General features: G+C 57.2%; 2 protein-coding genes across 2 annotated transcripts; both read right to left on the bottom strand.

Annotated features, from left to right (window-relative positions):
- On the bottom strand, nucleotides 1-11,342 carry LOC149299366 (dynein regulatory complex subunit 7-like). The gene is made up of 24 exons (XM_089486367.1): nucleotides 11,295-11,342; nucleotides 10,757-10,837; nucleotides 10,593-10,670; nucleotides 10,339-10,506; nucleotides 10,043-10,132; nucleotides 9,455-9,786; nucleotides 9,202-9,369; nucleotides 7,058-7,399; nucleotides 6,677-6,848; nucleotides 6,431-6,556; nucleotides 6,127-6,321; nucleotides 5,794-5,952; nucleotides 4,666-4,884; nucleotides 4,435-4,554; nucleotides 4,106-4,160; nucleotides 3,841-3,969; nucleotides 3,643-3,771; nucleotides 3,300-3,526; nucleotides 2,890-3,105; nucleotides 1,782-1,892; nucleotides 1,577-1,687; nucleotides 1,219-1,413; nucleotides 741-880; nucleotides 1-91 (listed from the first exon to the last, which is right to left on the bottom strand). Exons 1-24 carry the CDS (start codon nucleotides 11,340-11,342, stop codon nucleotides 1-3), a joined length of 3,702 nt encoding a protein of 1,233 aa, XP_089342493.1.
- A 558-nt stretch (nucleotides 11,343-11,900) lies between these two features.
- On the bottom strand, nucleotides 11,901-18,891 carry LOC149299365 (adhesion G protein-coupled receptor G1-like). The gene is made up of 11 exons (XM_089486365.1): nucleotides 18,303-18,891; nucleotides 16,752-16,830; nucleotides 16,378-16,492; nucleotides 16,136-16,258; nucleotides 14,513-14,629; nucleotides 13,900-14,109; nucleotides 13,625-13,746; nucleotides 13,221-13,486; nucleotides 12,973-13,075; nucleotides 12,616-12,884; nucleotides 11,901-12,049 (listed from the first exon to the last, which is right to left on the bottom strand). Exons 1-11 carry the CDS (start codon nucleotides 18,889-18,891, stop codon nucleotides 11,901-11,903), a joined length of 2,142 nt encoding a protein of 713 aa, XP_089342491.1.
- Between the last annotated feature and the right edge of the window lie 613 nt (nucleotides 18,892-19,504).

Below are 19,504 nucleotides of genomic sequence, written 5' to 3'. Positions count from 1 at the left end.
TTATGAGGAGAGGAGCTGCTCACTCAGCCGCGGGTCCTTGTTTAGCTGATCTTCCAGAGCCAGGTATTTCTTGGGCGCTAGGTCCTTGTGTCTGCACAGGGAAAGACACGTTATTCATGCAGTCGTGTAAGTATCACGTGTTCATGTTCAGCCACTGCTGTGCCACGTACCAACGATGCGCTCCGTACCAACACTGCGCCACGTGCCAACGCTGCACCCCATGCCAACGATGCGCTCCATACCAACGCTGCGCCCCGTGCCAACGCTGCGCCACTAACATCAGATCGCGTGGTTCCACAGAGCGTCCCAAGCACACGCCTAGTATGTTTGCTCGGCCCATTAACATACTTACTACAGACACGGTAAAATATACGCACAACACAGTAACACACTTACACACACTAACATATTAACATACACACGGTAAGATACTTACACACACATAGTAACATACACACTAACATACGGTAACATAATCACACTTTTTCCCCTCTACAGTTCTTCTGCTCCCCACTCCCTTGCAGTCTTCACATGCTGCTTGCGCCCGAGGGCCGAGAGGGCTGACGGGTCAGCGGCGCTGGCATGGTGACCTACACTGAACGCAAAGTACAACGTGTGCCTTGGCAATACATTCATCGCTAGGGTGAGCTTCGGACTTTTGAGCTCCGTTTGCAAAACCCTATGGGCCAGGAAGTGATTTGTTGTGGCCCCTGGGGTTTCTCGAGCTCGTGCGCAGGCACCTGTTAAGTCGGGTCTCCAAGATATGGATGCGGAACATGGCTTCTGAGCAGAAGTCTAGATAGCTTTCCTCATCCTCCTTGGTCATGGACAGCTGGTTCTGCTGGTACCACTGCTGCTTCTTCTGGAGCTCCTGGGTTTCCTGGAGAGAGCGTGGCAGAGAGGCGAGCCCTGGTTTAGTAGGAAGGCGTCCCACCTGTTCACTGGATCTCATGCTGGAGCGGATACTGACCCAATAGTTACATTTTGGGGGTGATACAATATACACGACAAGCAGTATTTTAACGTCATGCAAATGGAAAGCAAACGCCTCACAATATAAAAATGTCTGCTGTGCCAGCCCCAAGAAGCAGCGATGGGTTCGGGTTGGCAGAGCTGATGCCAAATTAGGGCCCGCATTCTGCCAAACGGTGCCACACGACAGATTTACTGGGATAATCGCTCAGCCAGCACGCTGTAAAAGACGGCCGCTGCGGGTACCTTCTCAAAGCGAGCTTGGATGAGGTTTGCTTGCTCGATCAGCCTCTGCTTCAGGTCCCTCAGACAGTCTTCCTTTACTTGCTGTGCCTGCGCTCGGTTCAGCTTCACGGGGTCTCCGAGCTGGGCCAGGTACGGTGCCAGGTAGTCTAGCTCCAGCATGGCGCGGAGCTCGCTGTCCTCCCGCTGCACTCTCTCCTGGTAGAGGTAAATCAATGAGAAGAACAACTATGGAGAATGAACGGCATGAGGTGGATCTTCAGGACGGAATCCCATTACTCTCTGCCTACCACTAACAATTACCCCCAGCCCCCTCACCCCGTTACGCTGCTCCTACAGGGCCGTTCTGGATCGGTCTTACCATGGCCTCTCTTTGCTCCTTGCTCTTCTCATTTCGTTCTGTGTCGTAAATGGATACGGTGAGCCGAGGACAGGCCTCTTCCTGAGTGCGGGCGGCCAAGATCTTCAGAACCTGCCAGGAAGGGGTAGGTGGGTTTATGGTGGGTTTACGGTCCCCCCTAAAGTCATGGAACGGGGTAAGTAAAGCAGCTTCCTCGCCGTGTTACCTCGGCCTCTGACCTCCGGACTGCCTCCTTTGCATCCAGCTCCCCCCGCTGCAGGCGGATCAGGGTCTCGTACACGTACAGCTGTTTGGTGACCGCTTCACGGGGCTCCACCTGGAATCACGATACATTCCCAGAATCAGACAGAGCCAAACCCTGACAGGCAACGAGAAGCCAGGAGGGGGACAGAGCCTTCTGCATTCTAAAGCACATGACAATGGCTGAGAGCCCCCCCGAGGGTCCCGGACCCTCTGGCAGTCTAAATGCCATTGGGACACAGAAGTGATGGGAACATTAAAAGGGCCATTGGAACACAGGAGTGATGGGAGTGATAAAGAGCCGTTGGAACACAAGAGTGATGGGAGTGATAAAGGACCATTGGAACACAGGAGTGATGGGAGTGATAAAGGGCCTTTGGAACACAGGAGTGATGGGAGTGATAAAGGGCCGTTGGAACACAGGAGTGATGGGAGTGATAAAGGGCCGTTGGAACACAGGAGTGATAAAGGGCCGTTGGAACACAGGAGTGATAAAGGGCCGTTGGAACACAGGAGTGATGGGAGTGATAAAGGGCCGCTGGAACACAGGAGTGATGGGAGTGATAAAGGACCATTGGAACACAGGAGTGATGGGAGTGATAAAGGGCCGTTGGAACACAGGAGTGATGGGAGTGATAAAGGGCCGTTGGAACACAGGAGTGATGGCAGTGATAAAGGGCCGTTGGAACACAGGAGTGATGGGAGCGATAAAGGGCCGTTGGAACACAGGAGTGATGGGAGTGCTAAAGGGCCATTGGAGCACAGGAGTGATGGGAGTGATAAAGGGCCGTTGGAACACAGGAGTGATGGCAGTGATAAAGGGCCGTTGGAACACAGGAGTGATGGCAGTGATAAAGGGCCGTTGGAACACAGGAGTGATGGGAGCGATAAAGGGCCATTGGAACACAGGAGTGATGGGAGTGATAAATGGCCATTGGAGCACAGGAGTGATGGGAGTGATAAAGGGCCTCTGTACACCTATGAAGACACAGATGGCCTCACAAATGTCATCTAAATACAAGCTTTAAACCCAGTCTGCCCATGAAGCCGCTGTCCCCGGTGCAGACAGTCACCTGGTAGGAGGCACAGGTCTCTGGAGTCAGAGTGACACGCGCGCCCTTCTCTCCTAAATTGGGTGGCTTCAGGAAGTCCCAGGTCGAGGTGGTGATACGATCATCTGCCCGGTGACACCGGACCTGGATGCGATCCTCGGTGAGCAGGAAGGTTCGCTCGGCCACATCCTCGTTGGCTGCTTTCCCCTCATTCCTATGGAAACGCTCTGTAACTTTCTTCGGAGAGAAGAGAGGACATGGACAGCTTTAGTACAGCGCCGGTCGGCACCTTCGGCAGCAGGATCAGGACCCCATTCTGAAGCTGATCTCCCCCTAAGCTGCGCTCTCTCTTTATACTGACTCTGAACACTTACGAGAAGACGCGCGCACTCGCTTCCTTCTCTCACAACAGAATAAACATCGGCATTTACCAGAATGGGTCTGGGATTAGCCTCCGCGGGGCCTCCTGCTATTGCCACCTTCTTAGGCCTTTTCCTGAACAGCGTTTGCCGGTAATACAGGAAGTCTGATCGGCCCTGAAACGTCTCCGTCATCTCCGTGGCCTTCTCGTCTCTCGTCTTTAGACCATCTAGACGCGACTCGCTGTAAAAGACCATCCTGCGCTCGCTCTCCGGAGCCATAGACTGGAAGACATGGACTAAAAGACAGGGAACGACACACTCATTACACTCCAGCACACTCAGACACTCAGTTGACCGGACTGTGGAAATTTCTGTCAGACCAATAAAATGGGCCACCGAATGTGAGAATTACCTTTCAAGGCATCGCTGCGTCCAGGAGAGAAGTACTCGCTAGTCACCCTGGCCCGCGTTTCCCGACGCCTCATATCCAGCTTGTCCTGCCTGTTCTGAAACCAGTCCTGGATTTCTACCACCTGAGAGCCTGCGAAGGACGGCAATGAGCATGGCGGCTGTCCATTGTTTGACTCACAGCCCAAAGCGACGGACTTACACTCGCTGTCCAAGTAAAGAGAGAGACGGGAAACCAGTCCATCCCGCTGCAGGTACGGGGCCCACTTCTCCAACTTGGTCTTCTTGTACTGCAGAACTTTCTTGCCCTGGGGACAGCGAGTCTCAAAGTCTGAGAGCGAAATGACAAACATTATTTCACCCTGAGGTGTAAGGAGACAGGATCAGCCGTTCTGGGTTTATGAAACTCCTTCCCCGCAGGCTTCATTTAGAATAATGGATTAGGAAGGAAGCAGCACGACGCTCACCTTTTGGAGTTATCACAATGGGAAGGACCCAAGATGGCGGCATCTGTAGTACCGGCTTTGTGTCTTGGTCCTGCAAGCAGAGCAATAATCTGTATTACAGGGGGAGCCTCCCGCCCCGTGGTATGTTCATACATGTTGTGGTATGTTCATACATGAGCACACAGCGTGTGGAGTGGGGGGAGCACACACTAAAGCCCATTGCTACAGCGCAGGTTTTGTAAGTCTGATACCGAGCGCGAGCCATCTTTCCGCTAACAATGATATCTTTTTCCCTGGCCGTCTGTCAGACCTGAATCACATCTCACTGATCTTCCATGTCCTGAGCTTACCGGGTCTTCATCCTCCTCCTCATCCTCCTGCTCCGCATTGGGGGTGAGAAGCAGCGGTTTGGAGGCACTCAGAAGCATGTATTCCCAGTGCAGGGGATCGGCCAAATCAAACCTCATGTCCTGCGGGGAGAAATAAGAGGCGCAATTACCTGCCCTTCCTGCCTAGCCGTTCTCTGTAAAATTTACCCCATCAAAGGGTCCCGAGCCAGCGTCTCCTGTACATCGCCCTACCTTGCACGCGTGGCGGCAGTCCTGCATGTTAACCCAGTAGTTCTCATGATTCCAAACACTTTCGACACCCAGGAAATGTTCATCTTTGGTCTGGAAGCTTTTCCCGGTGAGCGCATCAATGAAGAAATCCTCCGGCACCTCGCGCTTCCCAGACAGAACCAAAACCCAGCAATGCACCCGGAGTCCATACAAAGGATCCGGCCCGGGCTGTTCTGCATCCTGCCACGGGAGACCAGGAAGTATTTAATGCAATCACATGGACAAAAAAACCCTATATTCATAGGCCCCATGCTTATAGGGCTACAAAGGCATTTACTGGCAGCAGGTACTGGCACCTGCCAGACGCAGACTGTCTCAGTGTGTTACCCTACATTGGGTGCTGGCCGCGCACACTGGGTACTGGCACCTGTCGGCCGCGGACCGGCTCGGTACGTTACCCTGCACTATGTACTGGCACCTGCCGGCCGCGGACCGGCTCGGTACGTTACCCTGCACTGGGTACTGGCACCTGCCGGCCGCGGACCGGCTTGGTACGTTACCCTGCACTGGGTACTGGCACCTGCTGGCCGCGGACCGCATCGGTACGTTACCCTGCACTGGGTACTGGCACCTGCTGGCCGTGGACCGGCTCGGTACGTTACCCTGCACTGGGTACTGGCACCTGCTGGCCGTGGACCGGCTCGGTACGTTACCCTGCACTGGGTACTGGCACCTGTCGGCTGCGGACCGGATCGGTACGTTACCCTGCACTGGGTACTGGCACCTGCTGGCTGTGGACCGGCTCGGTACGTTACCCTGCACTGGGTACTGGCACCTGTCGGCCGTGGACCGGCTCGGTACGTTACCCTGCACTGGGTACTGGCACCTGTCGGCCGTGGACCGGCTCGGTACGTTACCCTGCACTGGGTACTGGCACCTGCTGGCCGTGGACCGGCTCGGTACGTTACCCTGCACTGGGTACTGGCACCTGTCGGCCGTGGACCGGCTCGGTACGTTACCCTGCACTGGGTACTGGCACCTGCTGGCCGCGGACCGGCTCGGTACGTTACCCTGCACTGGGTACTGGCACCTGCTGGCCGTGGACCGGCTCGGTACGTTACTGGCACCTGCCGGTATGTTGCTGCTCACCGCCAGGCGCTGCTCCTCCTCCTGGCGTTGTCGGCGAAGGCCTTGCTGGATCTTCTCTTGTTGCTTGGCGTTTTGCTGCAGCTCAAAGTTACTGATCAGCTGTCGGGGGGCTTTAACGCTGTACTTCTTGTGATGCTTCACAGGGGGCTCCCCGGGGATCTTATCCAAAGAGATTCGACGTAACATATGGAAAGGACATGAGGTAAAGCGAGGTTAGGACCTGGTTAAGGCCAGTAGGATTATGTGTATTGGCTATGAGATGGGGGCTTGCCTTCTAAATGAAGCGTTTGGGTTAGCAGGCAGGGAGAGTGCGCAGGAACCTGGGATTCTCACCTCTTTGGGTTTATGCCGCAGGGGGCAGATGTCTCGGCTCTCGTCCATTAGGCACATCTCCCGCGTCGCATACCCACTGACGCAGTACGCATCGTAGCCGGCACCCAGCAGCAGAGAGCACAGCAGCACGCTGAAATCAAAGCAGCTCCCCTGCTGCCTCTGCAGGGCCGTGCTAGAAGAGAGGAGCATGCGCGGCTGCATCGGGGGAGAAAGGGCAGACAATTCCGTCATTGGACAGGATAACAACGATGGCATAAAGAATACAGGGTGCAGGGCGAGACGCAGCCACGTGGAAGAACCTTACCAGCTCCAGCGGGGGGTGTAGGGGCTGCATCGCCAGGTACTCGGACACAAAGCGGGCGCAGCCATCCCAGCTGTACAGCTCCGGGTACGGAAGGAGAGTCGGGCGCAGAGTGGTGCAGACAAACTTCTGCCGGCACAAAATCGGTGGATTACCCCCCTAGGGCTTCCAAACAGTCCGCCAGAAAACACACAGTGAGAGCACCCACTCAATACACACACTCACTCAGCCCATAACCCCTCCACTCACCTCCACCCCACACTCATTCTGGGGACAGGTGAAGAGGGGTTTCCGGTCCGGGTAGAGGTGCGCGTACTGACGGCAGAAATTTTCCGCTAGATCAAGCAAGATCCGCTCCTTGTGGGAGTTGGTTTTGTAGGATGAGGGGAACTCGATGTCATCGTCAGGGGGAAGGGGTTCGCTGAAACACAGAACCAACACGCAGACAGCTCGCCGCATTGCATATGACATATACATATATGCATTTAATGCGCAGTGTACACACATATATATATGAAGAAAGCAGGAGGCGAGTCCTCGTCATGTCACAGCCATGATGCCGCTTTGGGTTGCTCTGCCCGCATGTGTCACGGGTGTTGTATCTGCCCCGCTGGGGGTATTCCCACCTACCTGTGGCCGGAGCCGGGCAGCTCAATCTGAGACAGCTGTTCCTGCAAATCACGCAGCTCGTCTTCAGTCAGTAGGTCCTCCCCGATCCCTCCGCCTGTCTGCCCCCGCTCCTCCGTCTCATACATCTCCCGCTCCTCCGTCTCCGTCACATACATCTCCCGCTCGTCCCGCTTCTCCGTCTCCGTCACATACATCTCCCGCTCGTCCCGCTTCTCCGTCTCCGTCACATACATCTCCCGCTCGTCCCGCTCCTCCGTCTCCGTCACATACATCTCCCGCTCGTCCCGCTCCTCCGTCTCCGTCACATACATCTCCTGCTCCTCTGTCTCCGCCAGCCGACACCTGCAAAGGACACAACTGGACCCTATGGGTATGTTTCTGCAGGCGGGTCCATTACACGCTTTGTCATGTAAGAGCTGCTGTGACGTGTGGAATGAAACATGCATAACACATGCTGTACGTATACACACAGGGAAGTTACACGCATGCTGTACGTATACACACAGGGAAGTTACACACATGCTGTACGTATACACACAGGGAAGTTACACGCATGCTGTACGTATACACACAGGGAAGTTACACGCATGCTGTACGTATACACACAGGGAAGTTACACGCATGCTGTACGTATACACACAGGGAAGTTACACGCATGCTGTACGTATACACACAGGGAAGTTACACGCATGCTGTACGTATACACACGGAAGTTACACACATGCTGTACGTATACACACAGGGAAGTTACACGCATGCTGTAGGTATACACACAGGGAAGTTACACGCATGCTGTAGGTATACACACAGGGAAGTTACACGCATGCTGTAGGTATACACACAGGGAAGTTACACGCATGCTGTAGGTATACACACAGGGAAGTTACACGTATGTTCTGTACATATATGCAAGCTTTACATTATCTTCTCAAAGAGAATACGCTGTATTAAGAAATACCTTGCTAAGTGTACCCGTCTCCACACTGTTTGTACCTCTGCTGTTACCAGGGCAACCTAACACAGGAAGCAGGAAGTGCTGCCGGGGCTGCTGGGAGGTGTAGTTCTGTTATCCATAGTAACCGAGTCGCAGTAATTCTGTAACAAGCCGGATTAACAAATAAAAGCTCGTTTTCTCCAGTATACCCAGTATACCCAGTAACCACAGCTCATACCTCCCAGCACTTCAAACCCTCACGCCAGACACACGGGCTTCACCCTGGCTTTTTCACAGGCTTTGTGCCCTATCACGGGGTATTTATGTCACTGAGTGGGGCATTTAGAAGAAGAATAATGGGCTTATTTATCCCGTTTAATGTATAAACGTTTCTATACACATTATCGGGGCTTTTAGGGCCGTAGAACCCTGCGATCCCCTCATACCCAGCAAACGTTCTGACCTCCTAGAAAAGAGGGGCATCAGGGGCAGAGAGAGGGGCATCGGGGAGGAGAGGGTGGAGACGCATGGACTCGGGGTCCAAAGAGGGACTGGCCAGATTGAATGCGGACACATAACACGTACCGCAATACCATATCCTTTTGTGCTCCGCTGTTTTTTGAGCGAACGGTTATATTTTCCATGTTTCTTAAGTAAACAAAAGCTTTATTGAGCTGTCGTGCAGAAGGCCACTAGGCTGCCAACACTGGGCACATTAGCCACGCGTGTGCTTTTTGTATGTTGCTGGAAGCCGCCGCTGAAGTGCTGCCCCGTGCCGTGTCTAAATATAGCGAAGGGAAGCCGCTGTATCTCTCATACCCTGCAGGGGGCAGCTCTGCAGAAGACGATAGCATTTATATGCGGCTCCTGGAATGCGGCTAGCGGGTTGCCCTCAGGCTAGTGGGTTGGCCCAGCCGAGTGGGAAATGTCACAGCTCGCTTCCCTCGAACTTCTCTTCCACAGACCGGGTATCCGAGATGTGGCTGTCGCTTCGGCTTCCTCCAGCCGTTCGCTGTAACGTAGTTTTTTGTTTGCATGCAGGTTGGTGACCCTCATGGTCAAGGAGGGATTTCAAGTCACATGACCCCATGACCCTCTACCCCTCGACAAAGTTCTCAGAGGCCTAGGATCGGACCCCGACCCTCCCGGTTTCCCACAAGCTTTCCGCCCAGCCGCAGATCCAGGGGCACGGAGCACAAAAGCCCTTTACCCCGGATCTGGAGGGGTGCTGGGCCACCCCGGAGCCACCCTATCATTTCCAACGGGTGAGACGCGGTGCCGTTTCCCGTAGATAATCCGGGGTGGGTCGGTCGTATCTCGGGTCCCAGACTCTATCCGTGGCGGTTGCCAGGAGAGCTCACGGCGCGCATGCTGTTTCCTGCAGATACGGCAGCGATGTCACCGCGGAGAGAATGACGTCTCAAGACAACACCCTGATCCGCTTCTCCCTGCAAATGTTTTACTTCGTCTGGAGGTGCATCTCCACGGCACCAGCCGCCCGAAGGTACCGGCCGTCCGGAGGAACGCGGCACCGGTGCCCCTTTCCGTCAATCGCCGTTAGCCTTGCAACGGGTTTCCCATTTCTCATGAGGCCGGTGCAGACACCGTCGCCAGAGCCGCTGTACCGGCCATGAAAGCTTACGCTGGGCCACTGAAAGCCTCGTATGTGACGAATAATCCCAGGCTCCATGCGTGGCGACTTGGCGTGACCCCCAGCCTCCTGCGGGGAGCATTTGCCTCCTCGCCCGTCCTGACGAGGTCGCCCTGGCCGTATCGCCCGACTCCGGTAAACCTTCTGGTTATGGCGGAAATGTTAACCTGCCCGGGATCGGAGGTGCCTGGGCTTTAACAATGCTGCTGCCAGGCAGAGTGTTAGGACACCTGTGTTTACGCAGCTATATTACACGGACGACTAGTCTAATTGCCCTGCGCAGCCTCCTCCCTCGGGGATGAGCCGGTCACCCTGTCTGTTTGATAGCCTCGCTTGTTAGTCCCGTGCCATCTCGCTCCGCACTGACCTTTCATGTAAGGGGATGGAGGGGCTGCTCTACTAAGTGCCTGTTTCTCTCGGCAGACGTCAGTCCGCTGGTGCCGCCGGTGCCATGCTGCATCTGCTCTGTCTGGTAGCGGCTGCTAAAGCACTGAAGAGAAGGGGAGGACTAAGAACACGAAATCCTTACACAAACCCCTGAAGAAATACTTTAAACCCTCCATCGCTGCCGCCTGTGTCTTTTTAGAAGCCGTAACCTGCGCTGTTTATCTTTACGAGACATCTAGTGCCGGGGTGATGGACGGGGGCTCCTCCTGCCCTCCCGGGGATTTATTTACCCCCCCCCGTGTTATTTACATAGGGGTCGGCAGAGAGCTGGCCGAACCAAACACCAGGAGCTGTCATTGACCTCAGCCAGGAGCGGGAGAGTAATATACCTGTATGACCCTGTCCCGGGTGAGGGAGAGCTGTAACAGGAGCGGGAGAGTAATATACCTGTATGACCCTGTCCCGGGTGAGGGAGAGCTGTAACAGGAGCGGGAGAGTAATATACCTGTATGACCCTGTCCCGGGTGAGGGAGAGCTGTAACAGGAGCGGGAGAGTAATATACCTGTATGACTGTCCGGGTGAGGGAGAGCTGTAACAGGAGCGTTCTATAGTTGATGACCCCATCCCGGGTGAGGGAGAGCTGTAACAGGAGCGGGAGAGTAATATACCTGTATGACCCTGTCCCGGGTGAGGGAGAGCTGTAACAGGAGCGGGAGAGTAATATACCTGTATGACCCTGTCCCGGGTGAGGGAGAGCTGTAACAGGAGCGTTCTATAGTTGATGACCCCGTCCCGGGTGAGGGAGAGCTGTAACAGGAGCAGGAGCGTAATATACCTGTATGACCCCGTCCCGGGTGAGGGAGAGTGGTAATTGGAGGGGGAGGGGTTGAAGGAGGGGCTGGTGGGCAGAGATAATCACTGGCTGCTGACAGGGCCGATAAAGCTTGTTTGAAGCGGCCGATTCTCACACAATGGTTTCCGCGTCCCCAACGAGACGCCATTATAGGAACACTACAGGCGGCAATGGCTGCTCGTGGGGGTAAACGCGCCGTTTGTGATTCGTGGGCAGAACGTACACGGGAATGCTTTTTTTCCTGTTTATTACACGGGTTACATGCTCACTGCCAATATATACACATTCCAATAGCACTGCAATCGTTAAATCTCTATAGAAAATCTCATTATAAATAACAGCAGATAAGAGAAAAGACGGTAAATAAAGTATTTTTGGGGGGTGAGGGGGGGGGGGGGGCGTCACTCATACCTGGGGCTCTGCGACTAACGGCGAAGGCTGAAAGCTCTCGTGCCTCATACCCCCCACGTCACCGGCTCTCCGGTGCTTCTCCCGGAAGGTGTTTGCTGCGGGCCGCTGGCTCAGATATTTGCCCTGGGACGTTTGACTCGTTGCCCGGAGCCGAGATGTGTCACTATGGATGCCTGACCCAGGATAGAACCCCCAAATCCCCCCTACTTCTTTAAAGAACTCTGATATGGGGGAAGAGAACTACAGGAGCACTGCTGGCTGGACACAAACGGACCCGATTCAGAAGGGCTTCCATGTGAAGTGCGCCCCCCAAAGTACCCCGTAAGTAATGTGAGAAGGGCACTGCCCCTGCCCCCCCCATCAGTCAAGGCATAGCCCCAGCAAAGTCACGCTAGACCCAGGATACGGGCCCCTGACTGCGGGGTACAGAGAAACGCGGGACTCCCACCAGAGACAGCGCTCTCGTTAAACGTGGGGTTTGTGCTTCATGTCTCTAAGATGACGTTCCAAGTAAAGTGCGATTGCAGCCGGTATGTCCATTACCCAGAGCAGGCTCCCGTGAGGGCCCGGCGCACGCCGGCAGGGGTAACAGCAGCCTACAGGCCCTCAGCTGAGGAGCTTCTTGTGATCAGACATTATCACGCTCTGGTCCGGCCGCGGGGACGCCGGTGTTGCGCCGGTGCTGTACGAGGAACGTGAAGCGTCCTTTCCGTGGGGCTGAGACAATGCCCAATACCACAGGAAGATGAAGAACCCTACGAGGAGGAAAAAGCGGGAGCGATAATGAGCGAGGTTAACAGAAAAGAGGTTAAAGCACAAAATGCAGTTCATATACGTGCGGGAGCCTCCGCTAAAGCCGCAATTCGGGAGGCAGGTGCACCGTTTGCATGCCGTGCCCATTACCTGCATCTCTGTGCCACGGCCCCTGATGGAGGGTCTGTGGTCACACCGGCCCCCACGGCCCAACTGCTAGAGCCAGAGCGGGGAGATGTCAGGAAGCCTTGGGCGGCCGGTCTGTTTTATTACTGAACAAATGCAACGGGTGTATTATCTCCATAATACAGGAGCGCGTTTCCGGAAGAGAGCGTTTACTGAGAGCCGGTCGCATACGTGGGGGGGGCAGCATGTGGGGTCACTCAATACCTGTATCGAACACATGCGCGGGGTCCATGCTCCATCACCGAGCATCAGGCGAGTAAAAGTGTTCACACGCTACAGCAATCTGCAGACACTTCACCGCCCCCCATGTCCCCCCCCGCGTTCTGGCGGCTTCGCTATCCACTTACAGGGACTATCTCCCGCTCCAGCCACTCACACTCACCTTGCAAGGAGTTCAAGATGCTGAACGCGTACTGCACGGGCAGGTAGAGGACGCCGAAGGAGAAGAACGCCAGCCCCCACGGAAGACCCAGCATGCAGCTGAGCCCCAGCAGGGTGACGCAGGGCCGGACCTTCTCCCCCCGGGTGTGCGGAGCCAGGCGCAGGACACAGCGGGTCATAGCCACCAACATCCCCGTGTTAAGCAGCAGAACAAACCCAAACAAACCAATGTTCAGCACGTGGTGGATAATGGGTTCAGTGAGCCAGCAGCTGGAGAAAGAATGCAAGAGTGAAATAATGCATGTAACAGGGCCCCGGGCCCCTGTAATGATATCACACAGCGAGCGGGAAGACTTACAGGGCCGCCGAGGAGCCGGAGGGTCTGTCCACGGCAATACTGAGAGAGCCGTAGCTATCAGAATTCATCAGCGCGATGACGAGGACGATGAGCAGCGGTGTGCCTGCCAAAACAGAGAGGGGGTCAGGGGCAGACAATCACCCCCCAACAGGCCTACTCACCCTGCCCCCTCCCCCAACACACCTACTCACCCTGCCCCCTCCCCCAACACACCTACTCACCCTGCCACCCCCAGCACGCCTACTCACCCCAGCCCACCACAGCCAGTTTTCCTGTGGTCAAGAACGAGGAATTGAAGACCTTGACCACCAGTCGGTAGAGGTTAAAGCCCTCGATGGCCATCCATGTGAAGGTGCAGAGCTGGGCCAAGTGGAGGAGGATGGCGGAGCTCTTACACAAAAGCGGGAGATCCGCCGCCCCCAGCACCGCGCTCACCATAAAACTCACGTCCAGCAGGAACACGGCGGCCAGAAGGTGCATGTGGATCTGCAGAGTGGGGTTTGAGTGCGCGGCCCTGGGCGAGAAGCCATGAGAGAGCGTTAGACCACCAACAACGCCCTGAACCGGTGGACCGCGTGGGCCCCGACAGCGTCACACACGGCCCGAACACCAACATCCACTCCCTCAACGAGCGGTTCTCACGTCTCAGTACCTGCTAAAGCAACTCCAGCAGATGGTGAAGAGGGCGGCCATTGCTGAGATGGTACAGCCGGCAAAAGTGACAGCAGTGAGAGACACCAAATGCACCTCAGATATCACCGGCTCCGCGATCCGCTGCACAACAAGAGCACAACTCTGCGTCACACAGGCGGAAAGACAGAGGATTGGCTCTGTGGGGGGGGGGGGGGGGGTATATAAGGGGTCAAGATCTCGCAGAGCGGGTGCAGCTAGTCGGGAGAGCCTTGGGTCAGACAGAGTGAGACCCACCATGAGTAGAGCGAAGTAGGTGAGGTGGTTGCACCTGCACTGGGTCTGGATCCCGGCAGGGATGGTCCGGCAGCCGTAGGTACTCCAGCCGCACGCGGACTCTGTGAGGACAGACATTGTCACGTTACCGCCGGACTTCACGCGGTGCCATGCGTGGAAGGGACAGCCGTACTTACCGTTCCAGAACACACACACGGGGGAAAAGTTTGCCTGCGAAAGAGACCAGACGATAATCAGCACCTCCAGGGGGTCGGCGTGCACTTTAACCCCTTAACGAGGGGAGAGAAAAGAAAGTGGATTTATCCAACTGCACCTGGGGGAAAGGGGGCAGCTCAGTTTGGTGGGGGGGGGGGCGGTTTCCCCCAGCATTTGCCTTTTAGCAACATGCAATGTTTGGGTTTATCACAAAAATGTCCGTAACCAAAGTTGTCGAGATGGGAGATTATTAATGTTTTTGGGGAATTTCCCTCCATTGGCTGCGCACAATCTAGACACAGAAAACCGCAAACCGAACATTATTTCCATCCAAAAGAGAGCCGTGGGCAGAGCGTGAAATATAAATATACAGAGATATAGAACGACGGGCGCCTGGCCGGCCCAGAACGGACGTTACCTGGACAGGGGGGTGCTGGAAGAAAAACACCACGTCCTCTCGCAGGTTTGAAATCTGGGTTTTCTCCACGCTGATCCCGATCACGTGTTCACCGAGCATCGTGCTGTTGGCAGCATCCTACGAAAACCCAGCAAGATCCTTTCTAGGCTCTCTTGAGGGGGCAGACAACAAGCAGAGGGGGGGGGGGGCGGCGGCGGCAGACAAGCAGCAGGGGGGGTGGTCGGCGGCAGACAACCAGCAAGGGGGGGGGGGTGGTCGGCGGCAGACAACCAGCAAGGGGGGGGGGGCGGCGGCGGCGGCAGACAACCAGCAAGGGGGGGGGGGGGGCGGCGGCGGCGGCAGACAACCAGCAAGGGGGGGGGGGGGGGGCGGCGGCAGACAACCGTGGGGGGGGGGGGGGCGGCGGCAGACCACAACCGTGTGGGGGGGGGCGGCGGCGGCAGACGACAACCAGTGTGGGGGGGGGGCGGCGGCGGCAGACGACAACCAGTGTGGGGGGGGGGCAGACGACAACCAGTGTGGGGGGGGGGGCAGACGACAACCAGCGGGGGGGGGGCAGACGACAGCCAGCGGGGGGGCGGCAGACGACAGCCAGCGGGGGGGGGGGGGGGCGGCAGACGACAGCCAGCGGGGGGGGGGGGGGGCGGCAGACGACAGCCAGCGGGGGGGGGGGGGCGGCAGACGACAGCCAGCGGGGGGGGGGGGCGGCAGACGACAGCCAGCGGGGGGGGGGGCGGCAGACGACAACCAGCGGGGGGGGGGGCGGCAGACGACAACCAGCGGGGGGGGGGGCGGCAGACGACAACCAGCAGAGGGGGGGGGGGGAGACAACCAGCAGAGGGGGGGGGCAGACAACCAGCAGAGGGGGGGGGCAGACAACCAGCAGAGGGGGGGGGGCAGACAACCAGCAGAGGGGGGGGGGCAGACAACCAGCAGAGGGGGGGGGCAGACAACCAGCAGAGGGGGGGGGGGGGCAGACAACCAGCAGAGGGGGGGGGGGCAGACAACCAGCAGAGGGGGGGGGGCAGACAACCAGCAGAGGGGGGGGGGCAGACAACCAGCAGAGGGGGGGGGCAGACAACCAGCAGAGGGGGGGGGGCAGACAACCAGCAGAGGGGGGGGGGGGGCAGACAACCAGCAGAGGGGGGGGGGGGCAGACAACCAGCAGAGGGGGGGGCGCAGACAACCAGCAGAGGGGGGGGCGCAGACAACCAGCAGAGGGGGGGGCGCAGACAACCAGCAGAGGGGGGGGCGCAGACAACCAGCAGAGGGGGGGGCGCAGACAACCAGCAGAGGGGGGGGCGCAGACAACCAGCAGAGGGGGGGGCGCAGACAACCAGCAGAGGGGGGGGCGCAGACAACCAGCAGAGGGGGGGGCGCAGACAACCAGCAGAGGGGGGGGCGCAGACAACCAGCAGAGGGGGGGGCGCAGACAACCAGCAGAGGGGGGGGGCGCAGACAACCAGCAGAGGGGGGGGGCGCAGACAACCAGCAGAGGGGGGGGGCAGACAACCAGCAGAGGGGGGGGGCAGACAACCAGCAGAGGGGGGGGGGCAGACAACCAGCAGAGGGGGGGGGGCAGACAACCAGCAGAGAGGGGGGGCCAGACAACCATCACTGTACCTGGAACAGGGAGCTTCCGCGCACTCTCACCACGTGCAGTCTCTTGGGAAGGAGACCCTTCTCCGGCAGCAGTTCTTTGGGCAGCGACACGGAGACCCCCATGTCCTTTGGGATGGAAGACAGCTGCGCGTGGACAGTACACGTTTCAGTGACAGAACAAGATAAAGACGACATGTTTTGGGTGGAATTGTGGCTTTTGCTTTGATGCGAGGCATTAAAATGCGTTTTTTCTCCCCACTTACCGCATCTACCGAACCCAGCGTGAACACCGCAGCCTCGATCGAACCCTTCCCAAAACGGTGGCTCTCCCCATCAAACCGGACCTGCGAGAGAGCCGCATCGATCCAACGACGCAGCCTAAAAAAAGATCCAGCATAAGAGAGGGCAGAACCGGTGCCGGAACATCCCGGTCCACAACGCCGGCCCGGCAAACCATTCTGCAAACCGCTTTGTCTTGGCAGTGCAAAGGTTAACGGCTATTTACTAACCAAAATACAATAAAAATGTAAAAGAAAACACGAGTCGTCGATGCAGGGAAGCCGGAGCTTATCAGCTCGCCGAGGAACACGCCGACCTCCCGAAATTCCTTCTCCGTGACACGCGACGAGTAACTCACCCGGGTCCGCTGCCAACAGCACCGGCCCTGTCCAGCAACCGGCCCAGCATGGAAATCTCACGGTCCACAAAGCGGGTATCTGCAGGAAACACGGAGAAAACAGTTACCGCCCTGCAGGGATTGCACAGATTGACGTCACACTCGCTTCTCCGAGTGCACACTCCCAGCCTGCGGCGCTATGAGTTGGCGCAGCACCGAGCGCCTCGCTGCAGCATTGTTCACCCGGTCGCACGGCTTCCTTGTATTTTTATACACACAATGGCGTGTTGCGGTACACTGGAAGGATGTGGGGGGGGACGCTGTGGCCTTGGCTCGATACTGGAAACATTTCGCAAGCGTCCTGGCGCGGCTCCTGAACCTCCCCAAGAGAGCGCCTGAACTCGCTGTCTGAGTTTTAGTTCTCTCCCTCAGACATGCTGCTGCTGCCCCCCCCCCGCCGCCTGCTGCCATGTCTCTGCCCCCCCCGCCTGCTGCCATGTCTCTGCCCCCCCCCCGCCTGCTGCCATGTCTCTGCCCCCCCCGCCGCCTGCTGCCATGTCTCTGCCCACCCCCCGCCGCCTGCTGCCATGTCTCTGCCCACCCCCGCCGCCTGCTGCCATGTCTCTGCACCCCCCGCCGCATGCTGCCATCTCTCTGCCCCCCCCCACCGCATGCTGCACAGTGTTTGGCCCACTCAGCGATGCGCGGCTGCATTGTAACCTCACTCTGTTCTACGCTCCGCAAACATCTCCGACTTCCCTGTCTGGACGGGGAATTTATCTCCAACCTGTTTGCTTTCAGGGTAAATCAGTAACATGTAATGAGACACGCTAAGCGCCGGCGGCTGCTCCTTGTGACATTCCTTGGGTATTAATGGCAAGGAGGCAAAGGTGCATGTAACGCAGCACACAGACACGCAAAGCCCTGCTTCATGAGATCCTTCCACAAATCGGGTTATTATGAACACTTAACGGGGCCGTGTGCAAGAGCATGCATAGTTACTGTGTGCCAAGAATACATGTATGTAAGAAATACAGCTACTGAATGCTGAGCACATAACATATATACCGCTACCGCATGCCAATACATGTAAGTTACATGAAGCGTGTGCTGTAAGCTGTAACTCGCACTCCCCGCAGAGCGAAGCCTCCTGCCACAGAGGGACGGCCGCCGGCTGCTCTGTGTGGAGCCGGTACCATGGGTTAGGGCTACACGCGGTAAGCGGGGCTATAAGGGGGGCCGCTGTGGCCGCACTCAAAGCTTTTAGCAAACCAAGGTACTGGTGTCTGAGAACAGGACGGCAGCGAGCCGCACTAACGACTTGCGCAGACATGCAGCCCCCCCAGGAGATGGAGCGCAGTATCTGCTCACATGTCCCAGCGCGACACGCAGCACTGTCTGTGTCCACGTATCACACACTACATCACGTACCGGCTGTGTTGGCTAGCTCTTCCCTGCTGCAGCAGACCCCCAAGCCATTACATCTCTTTGGGCTGCCTGGCCTATAGCACCGCACATGAGGACACCTTGCAAGCTCTCCGGGGGGGTGCATTCCGGGACCCCTTTACTCACCGTTAAGCCAGTCCCGGGGACGAACATCAAAGCGACAGGAGCTGCTCATGTTAATCCCGTTCAGGGTCATGTTGATGATGAGGGTCTCGTTGTGACACACAGAGTCAGCTGACTCTCCGGCGGGGTCCCTGCCGCCACGTGCCGTGTCCCTCGCCTCCCACGTGTAATTCTGAAGCCCGTACGTTAGATTGAAGATCCGGAGGCCGGGGAACCAGCGCACGCAGAAGACGTATTTTCCTGGCAGGTCCTGGAGCGTAATGTTGGTGGAGGGAAGGAACGGACCTCTGACCATGAGAGCCTCCAACGTATTCTCCACCGATATGATATCCGCCCCAAATCCTCCGCGGTACCGTAACACGCCACCGCCGGCATACTGCGTGCGCCATCCGCAGAGCGAGAAGCCACGCGCGCCGGGCACCAGTCCTGCGAAAACAGCCGGGACATTCGCACATCGACACCACAAGAACTCATAATTCCCCGTTACCCGCAACACCTGCCGGGGAGCGATTAAACCCCGCAGAGCAGAAACATGAGAAATCCGCCTCCGAGCAGCCGCAGCAAACCGTCCGTTCCCCCGGGAAACAAGCATCCGTCCTTGAGATGATCCGTCTTTGTAACCATTAAACACTGCGCTGTGCGACGATGTACAGTGTCCCCCGCACTGCCACCGCCGGCTGCACCCCTGCCGACTGCCCCTTCAAGATTCCCAAATAGATAAGATAGACGCGCATGTAGCAGGTGAGCAGATGAATGCTATTCGGAGACACGACGGCCAGACACGAGCCTCCGTCCCGCACGCCGTCAGCTTATTCCAGGCACAGGAGCAGAGACTGTCTCCACATTTCCCGGCGCGTTCCTCCAACTGAAGCCTTACATACTTTTATCAACATTAAAAGCTGTGAGCACGGCGCCAGTCGCGCATGTCCGCATGTACCTCTCCTAAATGTTACTTCACACGATGCCCCAGTACCGACACGCGGAGAAGACTGATGCCCCTGTACCCCGCAGTGACAGCCCACTTGCCGTTAGCGCATTGCCAGTTGTAGTGCTTACCTTGCATCAGTGGCAGCAGAAGCAGTAGAGCCGGCGACATCCCTGAGCCCAGGAACGCAGCAGCAGCGCAGTGACTGCAATAAAGGGAAGCTTTGTTATGTGAGAGGAGACAGAGGGGAGGAGGCAGCTTCCCACACGCAGGGACACAA

Source organism: Sceloporus occidentalis, unplaced genomic scaffold (assembly GCF_023333645.1).
Source record: "Sceloporus occidentalis isolate IW3139 unplaced genomic scaffold, rSceOcc1.0.p SCAF_29, whole genome shotgun sequence".
NCBI lineage: Eukaryota > Metazoa > Chordata > Lepidosauria > Squamata > Phrynosomatidae > Sceloporus > Sceloporus occidentalis.
The sequence above is the reverse complement of the archived record's forward strand: the minus strand, read 5'-3'. Positions and strand labels throughout refer to the sequence as shown.